We start from the raw sequence: 13,972 nt of genomic DNA, 5'->3' as shown, positions 1-13,972 counted from the left end.
GACCAACCTACTGGAGATTATAGAATCTGGTTTTTAGAAAAGTAGAGTTGGGGCTATGAAGAAAACAATTTAAAATAAGTTAGGATGCAATATATTCTATGATTAAGTCTATATTTATATCAGGTGGTGCTTTTTGTTTCTCTTTTAAAAAGGTAATGTGATGAAGAATTGGCTTCTAAAACATCCTGGAAAACTTTGTTAAAAGGTACTCTCTCATATTGATGATCTGAAAATACTGTAAAGGTTCTTCAGTCAGAAATGTTGTCTGCCCCACCCCTTCTTCTCACCCTGTCTAACATAACAGATTTTTCTTTGGATCTGAAGGCACGTTACTTTTTTAGACACAACTTTACCCCGAATGACTAGGTTCCAATGTATAACCCAGGACAGTGGGGTGGACTAGGGTTTCTGTTTACACTTGCAGGAACTCATCACTGTAAACAGGCACATGGACTAGGGGACTGATGAGGATAAAATGTAGCCCATCTTCTGATGGCTGAGCCATGTGCCCTGGCATGGGGTTTATTTTCTCCACAAGAGGGGTACCTTACTGCATTTTCATAAGGCACCCATTGTTTTAAGCAGCCTTGGGTTGGAGGATTCCTTAATGGAAGAAGGGCATTAGAAAGCAACATGGGCTGACAGCAGTATTGTGTTTCACTCTTCCTATTTCTCAATTTTGCGCATTACTGGTACAGATTGATTGAATGTCCCTAGAAAGCGCCTTCTGCATGTTGTCAGCCAAGTAAGCATTTGCTGATGAAAAGAATGAAAACGGAGGTCTCTCTCTGAAACCAGTGCACCAGAAAGGCCATGGTCCAATTCTTAATGTGTGTCTTTAACAATGCTTAAGAAACCAGCCTTGATATGTGAACATAGTATCATGTTAAGAACACCTAGTCTAATTCCTTCTTTGAAATACTTGGGACAGGAACAAAATATTTCACACACTGCCACTTTAATTACAGTGAATGGCAAAGGTCTCAGAGTGATAAGGCAGCACAATCAGGCTAGTTTTTATTACCCACAAGGGGATGGTTGCAGGCCTGATAATCTAGGGAAGAAAGATGTTTGCTAATGTTTGCATACTTAGCTCCCACTGGCATTTCACCAGCTTGGAGGATTGCACTGTCCCTCTTAATCTGAGAAAGTGCATCCAGATTCACAGCAAGACCTCAAGGAGAGCCAGATGATGGGGCAGATGGCAGATGACTAATTTGGCAAACCTTGATGAGTGGAAATTGTTTGCTTTAATTGCTTGTCAAGTCCGGTACCTACATTAAAGTTAAGGACCTAGCACTTCCAGAGAAAACAAAATATTACAAAGTAAATAAGAGGGACTTGTGTGGAGGATGAGGGAGGTGAAAAAGAGCAGAGAGGGAATGTGGCAAGATAGTGGCAGGGAGAATATTATTTCATACAAGTATAGATTAAAGAAATATGATTTCTAAATCAGTAAAGTTTTGCTATTATGTTTTTCTACTTTAAACATAGGAACTTTATGAGATAAACTAAGAAAAAAATATTTAAAGGCAAGAAAGTAATAAAGAGCAGGAACTAAAACTATATATAAGCAGTTATAAGTCAGTTGTTGATATTCCATATAATGCACTGAGAATCATTTGCAATTGTTTTAATTTTACAAAGTCTTTGGAATATAAAATTGAAAAAAATTAGACACTACAAGGGTAACATTTTATATTGGGAAGACTAGATTATGGTAGAATACTCAAAAACATATTCATAGTTTGGAGGCAATCCTGTATACTTTTTATATCTATCATTTTTTGTGATTGTCTCCAATTATGAGGTTATTTCCTTTAGGAATATAATTTAGCATTTTAAGAATGTTTGAGGGCATTTACAGACTATTGTAAGTAAACAGAAGAGGTAAAATACAGATCAATTCAATTTTAGATAGATTAGCATATGGCCATATACATAGTCTGTGGACTTGCCTTTTATTCATCTGTGGTATAGAATGCCTATGTCTTCCCTAGCTACAACTCTTATTAGTGAAGGACTTTGGTGTCAAATGTCCTTTTCACTCAGCTCAAGGGTTGTTTAGAAAATGTTTTAGTTAATTTCTGTAGTTTCATGTTTTATCACTTTGGGAGTCAGTAAAACAGTGGTAGAAGATACAAATTCAGAGAACATATTATAGGGCCTCTTTTTTTTTAAGAAAAAAAGGATGCCAACTTTTACACCGAAAAATATTTATAGTTTCATGTAATGTAAATAATGAAACACATTTTCTATTTTGGTATTAATATTTTTCTTTTCTTAATACATTCAAAGATAAGTATATAGAAAACAAAATTTCTGAAATATAAACCCAGTTTATATTTATTTATTAATATAAACCCAATATATATTTATTATTCAGTTATTTATCATTTTGGGCCTAATGACATCTAATAAAAATATTTTAAAACATTGATAGGTATTTTTAATATTAAAAAAATTACAAATAAATAAGAACAATAAAATCCCCATGTATATTAATGTACTAATGCATAATTACTAAGTGCAGTTCATTCAGAAATACAAGGATGTTTCCATATTTGCATTTCATTAATAATTCACCCTAAGAAGTTAAAAAAGAAAATCTTTTCAAAAAGGGAAAAAAAGTACATGACAAAATTCAACACTGAAGTCTGAAATAAAAACCCTAGAAAAGTGGAACTCTAGAATATATAACGTTATAAAAATGTATACTGAGCCAAGGGAAGTATTTGCATGAAAGTTAGGAAAAATATAGGAATGGCTGCTATGTCTATTAATTGAAAAAAAAAAAAAAAAGTTATCTTAGAAGTGCTGTGCTCATAACATCTAAACTGGGTTTTTTAAATAATAGTGTGAAACCCCACTTTGTAGATATGGAAATTGAGATCCAAGGTGGTGAAATGACTTGCCAAGTTCATTCAGCTTTTACAAATAGAGAAACCAGCATTTGATCCTGGCTCTATTCTGGTTCTCAGTGACTCCAAAGTCCCTTTATTTATTCTACAAATACTGACTAAGAGTCTACTATGTGCCTGCTCTTCTAGTGCTGAGCAGACAAAGGGCCTGTCTCCTATGGGGCTTGCATTCCAATGTAGAGACATGTAATAAAAAAGTAAACAAGTGAATGCTATTTTAAGATAGCAATAAAACAAAAATAATGAAGGAAAAGAAGACAAAGCTTAATGTATGGGAAACTGATCTCTACTTTAGGTAAGGTGGTCAAAGAAGGCTTTTCTGAAAGAGCGACATTTTGAGCAAAGACTTGAATACAAATTCTTATAAGCTATTATAAACAGTTTAGATTTTACAGTAATTGTAATTAGAAGCTATATTAGTCCATTTCTGTTGCTTATAACAAAATATCTGGAACTGGGTAATTCGTAAGAAAATGACGTTTATTGCTTACAATTCAAAGAATGGGAAGTCCAAAGTCCAGGGAACACTTATGGAGAGGGCCTTCTTTGGTGGTGTCTCCAGCAACACGGGGTATCGCACAGTAAGAATGACAAAGCAGAGAGAGAGCTAACTCTTGAGCCTTTCTCCTTTTAAAGCTCTCAGAACCATGCCCATGATCACCATTAAACCACCAATGGATTAATCCATTTACTTGGGCATGATCCTCACAATCTAATCATGTCTTCAAGGACCCATCTTTCAATTATCATAATAGGATTTCCCACCCTCTTAACACTGACACAGTGCAAACCAAGCCTCCAACACATTAAAATTTGGGAGGCGGGGGGAACACAATTCAATCCATAATAGAAGCAAAGAGGTGTTTTCAGTAAGGAAATGATATCAACAATTGATGTTTTTAAGACATCACTCTGGCCTTTGGGTGGAGAATGAATTAACAGGGTTGTGTGAGTCAAGATTCTCCAGAGAAACAAACCCAAGAGGATTTAAGTTACAAGATATCAAGAAGAAAAGCAAACATTACAGACTTTACATTCTTTTCTTCAGAAGGGGTTAGTGTGTTTTTGATTATATGCACAATAGTTGTATCATGTTAGGTGTAATTATGACCTTGTTATTGTCTTTATTTGGAGATTTGGTACAGATTAAGGTGATATGTATGTGTGCCATGTTGACAAGATGGGCTTAAAATACACAGTGTATATACACACACACACACACACACACACACACACACACACAGAGCGAGAGAGTGAGAGAGAGAGAGAGAGATTTATTAAAAGCTTATTATACAGTATTGGCTCATGCAATTATGGAGGCTGAGAAGCCCCACAATTTGTTGTCTGCAAGCTGAAGACCCAGGAAATCTGGTGGTGTAGTTCAAAGGCCTGAGAGGTAGCAAGCTGATGGTATAGATTCCAGTCTAGGTCTGAAGGCCTGAGAAACAGGAGCGCTGAGGGCTGAAGATCAATGTCCCAGCTCAAACACTCAGGCTGAGAGCAAATGCAGCCTTCTTCTGCCTTTTGGTTCTATTTGGGGCATTAGTAGAATGGATGATGCCCCCCCACACTGACGAGGGAGATCTGCTCTACTCAGTTCACCAATTCAATGCTACTCTCTTTTGGAAACACCCTTATGGACACACGCAAAAATAATGTTTAATCAGCTATCTGGGCATCGTGTGGCCCAGTATAAAATTAACCATCACAAGCTCATCCCTTGTCAACTTGGCACCCATACACATCTCCTCAGGAAGTACTCAAGCTCCAAATAAAAACAATAACAAGGTCGTAATTCCACCTAACATGATACAATTATTGTGCATACAACTGAAAGCGCACTAACCCCTTCCGCAGAAAAGAAGGTAAAGTCCTTTTGTGATTTTTGCTCTTCTCATTGATATCCTGTACCTTAAATTCTATGATGTAAATTAATAATATTTGAATATTATGATATAAAGTAATACTATAATACATAATAAGGGAATAAGAGAGGAAAAGATACACACACACACACACACATGACAAAATAGGAAAATTCTCATAAAAATTATGGTCCTCCTTTTCTGTAACTGATCACATGGTCATAGTTGATATTTATAATGATCTTCTTTTACTATTCATTTCATTTTCCCTTTGCCTTCAGCAAACATCTCAGTTAGTTATGGTTCTTTTGCTGGTGGGATGACCTAAACCTTCATTCCTGAAGGGACTGGGTTCATTAGTAGTTCCGCTTGGACTGGATTGTTGTAGTTTTCCATTGACCTTAATCACAAGGCGTGGTAATACTAAGAGATGCCCTAAGGGGACTCCTGTATGATAGACATACTCTTCCTTCCCTCCACTGTGAAGTAGTCATCAAATTCTCCTTTGGTAATCAGGATCAATTACTCCAGACATCTTAGTAACATCCTTCTTTGCCTGTTAATTCAGGGGCATGAGGAGCCCGATGTGGCTTGGTAGCAGTCTTCACTTCCAGTTGAATAAAATCATTGTTGTGTCTCCTGGTGGATATGATGTATGGGAACCTGGTAACTGTTTAAATAAGGTGGTCCAGGGAGGCTTTTCTAAGAGGGTGACACTTGAAAAAAGACACAGATTCTTTCAAGCTATGGTAAAAAGTTTGGATTTTATAGTAAGTATGATTAGAAGTCAAGGAGTGTTTTTAGTAGGGGAGTGACATAACAATTTATGTTTTTAGAGAAGATTATTCTGGTCTCCATGTAGAGAACGAATTAATGGGCGCAAGCAGGAAATCCTGGACATCAGTTAAGAGGAACTGCCTAAATCCAGAGAAGAGATAGCAGTGGCTTGGATTAAATGACTATAGCAGTGAAAGTGGCGAAATTGGCCCCATTTTAGGAGATATTTTGAACATAGAGCTGAAAAACTTGCCATCTCTGCATAATTATAATAGCACTCAGTAATAGTCACTGAAAATATTTGCTGCTTCTTACATGCTCTTTAAATATTTTATGTTTTGAGGTTAACTAGAGCTCTAGATTTTTAAAAGTCCAACAACGTACATTAATCTAAAGCATATTTATAATGCTAATATTTCTGAAAGGAAAACATATTTTTAGTGTTAAATCGTATAGAAAAATTAAAGATTTTGTATCAGTTTACCAAATTTTTTTTATGCAGGCAGTCCCTGAGTTAGCAACATGCAATATGTACATGGCTTCTATATACTGCTCACTGCTTTGCTCGCTATGGGTTTTGTACAACTCCATGAGCCCTTACAGAAGACCTTGGAAATTGTTAACCATAAATATTTTTCTGTAATCCTAGGTGAACAGTCGATGCTAAATAAATATTCATTTCTTAATTGATAGCTTACAGTTGGCATTCGAGCTGAGAGTTGGGCAAAAATTTGATTTCATTCTTTATTTTTTCTCTTACTATCATTCCTCTGTAAGAAAATGGAGTGCTGGCTTCCCAGCCATTACAAGCCTGGAAGCAATAATTGAATTTTAGTATTAATATGGATATTGTTCATGTTTCTTCATTTTACTTCTAATATATTTTCCACATGTATCAAATGAGTAATTTTAACTAACCTTTTTATATTTCTGCAAACTCCTGATTCTTGATCTTTTTACTGAATGAGGATTATGTGGTTGGATAATAAACTTGCTGTTGGATGTAAATCTTAAGTCAAGAAACATGAAAGGCCTATATTTGCAAGTATAGCTACATTTTTTTTTTTTTGTCTTTTTCGTGACCGGCACTCAGCCAGTGAGTGCACCGGTCATTCCTACATAGGATCCGAACCCGCGGCGGGAGCGTCGCCGCGCTCCCAGCACAGCACTCTACCGAGTGCGCCACGGCTCGGCCCTTACATTTGTAACTGAATCTATACTAAATAGAATAATTGGTGATTTTATAAAGGCCTCATATACAGCTTTATTCTTGTAGTTACATTTGGAATGAGAACTCTAGGAAGCACATATAAAGTTAGGATTGTTTGAAGCTTCAACTATTGTAAGCGTATAGTTTAAGGACTTTATAATAGAGTTTGGCAAAAGGGAGTAAATTTTTTTAAACTCATCTTGGCTTGTGAAGAAGATTTTTCAATTCTGTTTTGATAAACAGCCTTGTGAAATCAATGAAACTTGATTGTTTAAAGCGTTGTCTTGTATACATTGCCTGATTGTAAAATCGATTTACAAATAGGAGTTGTGAGGCACTTGGTGAAGACTTCATGAAGAGAACTACGAGTGATTTTTATGCATCTATCCAAGCTAGTTATTTTAAAATCAAATCTGTTTTTCAAGATAAAAGTTAGGATGAATATACTATTGATCCAAGGTGGTTTGAATCAAGCATAAATATAAAGGAAAGCCTTATTGATACAAAAATATTTCTAAATTGAATAGTGTATGGTAAAATTTCCAGAATAGAATATTTGGCAAATAGAGTTTTCTGATTAATCAGATTTTCTGTTTATTCTAAACATACTTATTCCAATTTTTTAAAATAAAGTATGTACAAACAACAACTGATCATTTATCAAGCAATGGAAACTTTTTTTGAGTTGAGGGTCATTACAAGAATACCAGTTATAATTGTTTGATGTCAATTACATGAATGTTATTTAATGATAATTTCTTTCAGAGCACTGTGCAATATAGCTCAGCAGATACAAAATAATGATTAATATATTGCAACTGTCTTTCATGTGTTTACACACTTTTGTATTTTATATGAACAGATTATTGCAATATAGGGTAGCATATATTCATTATGAGAAGTTTAAACAAAATTCTAAATATTTAGACTGTAGAGAACATTTGGATGAATAACCACATTGAAACTTACCATGACCTTAAAACTATCCAGATTCAAATGATTTCATAGTATATAATTCTTTTTTTCATATGTAGGATGGGAAACATGCAAAAATACCCAAGTATCGCAGTTATCCTAAGAGATCTATCTCTCAAAATTTGTTTAAGCTTCTTTAGAAAAGCTCGGATATGCAAAGTATTTTGTAAACCTTTTCATTTAGATTATTACGTATTGATTTTTATATATTGATATTAAAGTATGTGTTTTATTAGTATTTCCAATGGAAAGAAACTTGTACTACATAAGTTGTATATAAGTTGCAATGTGACACTGAATATATTTTCTAAATGATGCAGCACATTTATTAATGGATGCTTAATTATCCCCATAAATTGTATTAAAATATAAGTTTGTACTTATTGGAATTTAAAATCATTAAAATCTATATTTCATAAACCCATATAATAGTACCTTTCCTCAGCAGACAATTTACAAGTTTATAATGATTTTGTTATAAATTTTCTGGGAGCAATAAAATAAAGATCATGGATTAAAGGTTTTTCCAAGAGCGCCTCTAATGTATAATGAAAGAAAAAAACTCCTGGATTTTGATCTTGACTAATAAAAAAGTATGCACACGAATCAATTGTTCCTTGTTCTCCTGCTTATGTTAAATATTATTGTATGATTAATAGGAATTCATTTTTTCCTGAGTGTTAGTTTTAATAATAAGGAAAGCTTCCATTGAACCAGTAAAATGTTCATATGATCAAACAAATTTGAATAACCTGGCATAATAGTTAAAATTACTTAAGGTCAAAAGCATATAACTTAAACTAGATCTAATCCTTCCTAATATAACATTAATGTAATGTTTTAGCAGTCAGGACCAATATTCACCATTATTTTGATGTTAATGATAATATGACAATGTAAAACATCAATTGTTTGAAAATCTGGCTTCCTTTTAGCTCATTTCTCAGCCACCCCTAGGGTGTGTTCCTCATTCTTATGGTCCACTATGGTGGTTCAAGTTTCAGCCACTACATCTGCATTCCTGGCAGTCATCTTGCAACCATGTTTTAAATAAAGTTCTGGGAAGGTGTCATACATGTCAGTACTTAGTCCCCTGGCCAAACTTACCTCCAAGGGGAAGAGAGACATGTAATCTTTATTTTGGTTGGCCACATGCCCATAAATTGTGCTGTTTATTATTATGAAGGAAGATGAAAATGGATATTGGGAATTCTTGAAGTCTTTGGCATAGCATCCATCCATATCACTCTACTAAATCTGTGTTCTCAAAGACAACAAATGAATTCCAGCGTGGTGTATGAGGGACTTGGTACTCAGGAGGGAGATGGGAGAGAGTGACTTGGAGATGATAAGCTGATAGGACCCTAGAGAGAGGGAAAGTGACTTTTAATATGTATTTAAATGTGAGATTTCAGAGAGAAACAGTCTAATGATTATGTGTTGCTTTCCTAGGGCTGCTGTAACAAAGTACCACAGACTGGGTGGCTTAAACAACAGCAATTTATTCTCTCAGAGTTCTGGAGATTAGAAGTCCAAAATCAAGGTCTCAGCACCATCATACTCTTTCTGTGAGTCTCTAGGTAGAATCTTTCTTTGCCCCTCGCTGGCTGCTGGTGGTGGCTGCCAATCCTTGACATTCCTTGGCTCATAGGTGCTTCACTCCACTCTTTCTTTGCCTTTCTCCCTGGGTGTCTTTGCATTCATGTGGTGTTTTCTGCTTTATAAAAGGACATCATTCATATTAAATTAGGGCCCACCCTAAGGACTTCATTTTAACTTGACAATATCTACAAAGACCCTATGTCCAAATAAAGTCACATTCACAGGTATGGGAGGGGAGGTTAGAACTTTGACATATCTTTTAGGGGTACACTCATAATAGAATATTTCTAGAGCATATATCGTTTGATAAACTTTTGATATCAGACTACAGAAGTTTGTAGGATTTTTTTGTTTTGTGAGCATCCTCTGTGGTTAAAGATCTATACTATTCTTCAAGACATTTGGATTAAGAGTTTTGGTATTTTTGAAGTGTTCATATGCAAAAGCAGACTTTTATGTGCTCCTAAATATAAAGATATACCCATCTAGAGTTTTTTTTCCTTCTTCTACAGAAACCCATTCCCTTGAACCCCAAATCAGGCATCATAACTTACTTTGTTACACAGCTCTGTTCACAGTGCCTTTGAAGTTTACACTTTGTATCTTGCCTTAAATTCAGTGTGTATTATGTAACTTACTCAAAAAAAAAAAAAAATCATTTACAATCCTTTTTTTAACTTTACATTATATTATTGAAAGAAAGTGAGCCGAAATGCTAGGTACCGATCAAGCTTTATTAAAGGAAAAGAATCTGCTGGGCTGCACTCAAAATGCAGGGCAGCAGCCAGTGTCGGGGTGGGAGGGCTTACATAGGCTGTGGGGAAGGCTGATGTAATCAGGGAGGGGTTTGGTGCTGGTGGGGAAGATAAGGCTGGCTGATGCAATCAGGTGGAAGGTTGCACCCATGTGGAAGTAGAGGAGTTTCTATTTCTCAGAAACCACAAGGTTTCTCATACGGGAAAGGCTGGTGGCCATTTTGTGCTAAGTGTGTGTAAAATGGTGCCAGTCACATCCAAGATCCATCAATTATTACAAGATCCATAATATAGTGTTTTAGTCTATTGAAGATCAGAGTTGGTATATTAAATGGTAAAGAGTGTGTACAGACAGGTACACAAACCATGACAAGTAACATTAAAAATTTAACTTCTAAAAGACAGAAAAGATATCAACACACACAAAAACCAAAAAAAACACATGTGTGTACCCTCATGTGTTCAAATATGAGCAGATTCAAAATCTCCCACCCAAGATGGCAGACTGAGATTATTTATTATTAGTTCTTGTATCTCAAAACACTCATGAATATACACAGTGATGACCCAGTAGATATCAATAGAAGGTAAATTTTGTTATATATCTTGTTTGTAGCATATGTTTATATTTCAGTCTGAGTTGTTTAACATTTGTTTTTAAAAAGATAGGATTTTTGAGGTGTTAGAGGCACAAGTTTTAATTATATGGAAAATTTACTCAATTAAAACAGTTTATTTTGCAATAGAAAATAAATATTATTTAAAAAAATAAAAGTGTTATTTTCACTATCTTTGGATTTATTTAATGTGTAGAATTACCCTATTAGAAAATAGAATAAATTATAAATCCTAAAGAAAGTCATGGTCAAATGAAGTTAAATGTATTTACATGCTTTCTATGGTCACAGAAATGGGGTTATTTTCAGTTTATCTCTTTACTCCATGTTTCTGTGGAATCTGTGCCTTTTTACTCTTTGTGGTTAGCACATGTAATTTAAGAATATAAAAGTGAAGATATTTATCAATGTGTGGGTCTCTGGCTCCTCCTGACATTGGAAATATTTTAACTCAGGGAATCGGGCTAGACTGATGTGGAACAGAGAGTTTTGAGGAAGGTATTATCATTGTGCTTGTCATATAAAGGTTATATAACTTCACATGTACTTCTTGTCTTTACAGTGTGCGCAGGAACAGAGAATAAACTGAGCTCTCTCTCTGACCTGGAACAGCAGTACCGAGCCTTGCGCAAATACTATGAAAACTGTGAGGTGGTCATGGGCAACCTGGAGATAACCAGCATCGAGCACAACCGGGACCTCTCCTTCCTGCGGGTAAAGCTAGCCCTTCCTTTCTCTTCTCTGCTTTGTGAGTGGATGGTGGAGTCTTGATGCAGACAGGCTCACCTGCTTGCTTGAACCTGGTGGCTGTTCTCTTCTGCCTGGCAGGGACCGTGACTATAGGCAGAAGATTAGAGAGACAGAAGCACAGCCAGGAAAAGAACAAGAGTAACGATGCCAGATGCCATAATGACTGACACCTCAAGTTTAGGACAGTCACTGTTGCCCTAAGATCGATAGAAGATTCTGGCAGGGTGTAGTTCATGACATCTAGCAAGTCTTTTCCTGACAGGCTGAGGACTAGGAGGGTCAGAGGACCAATCACATAAGAATTGGTGACTTTAGCCGATCATCTCCTTTTCTGCCCCTTTTCTGTCACTTTGGACCTTAGAGACTATTTCATATCACCATAAGGAGACTAATACTGTCATCAAAAAAAGCTGGCATCTGTTTTTAAAACATAAATTATTTAAAGCAGACTCATGGAAAAGCACAAGTACTTATATAGGTTGATAAATGCATGTACATATATGCATATATGTATATATAAAATTACCCAGAGACAACTAGTCTTTTTGAAAACTTTTCTTTTGGCTCTCACTTATTTTTACTCTGTTAAATGGGCTCTTAGTGTTAATACAGTTTTTTAAGTTTTGCTTTAACTGGAATAGGTATAGGAAAATCTGAGCTTCGAAAGGACTTCAACAAAGTGAGATGACAATGTGTTTTTTGCACAACTAAGAATTTATTCTTTATGCAAGAATTATTAAGATACATTTTAAATAATAGCAGCCCTAGAATATATTTGATCTTGTTTTCAATAATCTTTACACACTTCTCAGGAGCACCGTTTTGTATACATTGAGATGAAAATGTTTTGAATACTAATTCACTAAGCTATTTAGTTGATAGTAAATTATTTAGAGAACTATGATTATTTTAATAATTCTGTACTTAGATAAGTGGTAAAAAATGATATTTAAATTCTTTGAATGTAATAAATATGTTTAAAGTCTGTAACAACTTCATAAAATGAACCACCTCAAAACATAGATAACACTATGTAGCTTATGATACCCATTTTAAAAATGACTCTGATACTAGGACTATTACAGTGAATGAAGGTCTTTCCTTAGCTTGGTTGATGGAGCTCTGGCACTACAAGTTAGGTATCAAAACTTTTTAATAGTTAAATAGATAATTAATTAATAAATTAATATTAATTAATTAATAGATATTTAATTATAACATCTTTGTTTATCAAAAGTAGATAATAAAAGTTACCTGAATACTTGCATAAGAGAGTCTTTAAAGAACTTAACACTTTTTTGGGGAGACTGTTGTTTCAGGAAGGAAACACATACAAGCTATTCTAAAATATATGCCAAGAAACTCAATGACATAGAATAGAAAAACTAATGGAGAAAGCTGAATTCTGAAGCAGGGAAAATAAATAGTTTAGGTAGTCTATGAGATCAGAATTATATGAGAAAATTTAAAAATGCAATCCAAAAATCTTTGATTTTTCTTCTTATGTTTGCTTTGCTTTGTTTGCTATACATGGAATAGATTTCACTGGCAACAAAAATAGTCATGAATATTTTACAATGACGGTCTTTAAATTGAGTAACATAAAAAATGTCATTATATCTTTTATAATTCCTAACCTCTAAGGTAAAAAATAATAATAATTATCAAAAATAGACTTTGGTCAATTTTTAACCTTTAGAAATATGGAAGTAGCATATCGTTGTTTGAGCAATATGGTATATACTGTTGGATATTCTATATTTTAAAGAATCTTTTTGAACTAAAAAATAAGATAAGTTATTAGAATGAACAGATCTGGGAAATTATAAGACAAGGAGGGCCATGATTTATACCTGGAACAAGAAATAAGCTGTTTCTTTAAAAAGTAATTGTTTATTTCTAAGTAGCATCTCTAAAAGTTCATATAAACTTTGTACTAACCCAGGTACATATCTGTATTTTCATATATGTATTTAACGATAACTCTAATAGATTTTTTTTGCTTACTGATAACATCATCATTGTTCAATATACTTTTTGTTCCTTTAGAAAATAATATTCTCTAATCATGAAATGTATTAATTCATTCAACAAATTTTTTTTTAGCCCGAGGATACAATAGCAGATAATCTATTATCCTGACTTCAACAATCTTGCAATTTTTTAGAGGATTACAAATGTGTAATGCATAAGTGATGCATATGAGTGAGTGTATATGTGGGTATATTATGTGTGTGTGTGTGTGTGTGTGAATCATTTATTTTATTGTTGCTAATACAAAAATAAGAATCCAGAATCATAACGAAGCTATGGTCTTGTGTTAATATTAGGCATGCATGCTGGGCAAAGAAGGGAATGGCTAATTCTGAAGGATTTAGGAAAGATTTTGTCAAAGAGGTACTTGAATTGAATTGTGAGAAAATGAATAAAAGCCCACAAGGTGAGTGGGTTGGAATTCAAATTGGAGTAACATAACTTAAGGCTTAGAAGGAAGGCCCTA

At 34.4% G+C, this 13,972-nt stretch overlaps 1 protein-coding gene across 3 annotated transcripts in view; it reads left to right on the top strand.

Moving 5' to 3' along the window:
* The window catches only part of ERBB4 (erb-b2 receptor tyrosine kinase 4), a 1,081,647-nt gene that overhangs the window by 386,141 nt on the left and 681,534 nt on the right, over positions 1–13,972 (top strand). For all 3 annotated transcript variants that reach the window (XM_063078433.1, XM_063078424.1, XM_063078415.1), the window contains exon 2: positions 11,285–11,436. In XM_063078433.1, coding sequence (XP_062934503.1) covers positions 11,285–11,436 — 152 coding nt within the window. The remainder of the gene's footprint in view (positions 1–11,284; positions 11,437–13,972) is intronic.

Source organism: Cynocephalus volans, chromosome 1, assembly GCF_027409185.1.
Source record: "Cynocephalus volans isolate mCynVol1 chromosome 1, mCynVol1.pri, whole genome shotgun sequence".
In the NCBI taxonomy this organism is placed as follows: domain Eukaryota; kingdom Metazoa; phylum Chordata; class Mammalia; order Dermoptera; family Cynocephalidae; genus Cynocephalus; species Cynocephalus volans.
Note: the sequence above shows the minus strand (reverse complement) of the source record. Positions and strands in the feature narration are given on the sequence as shown.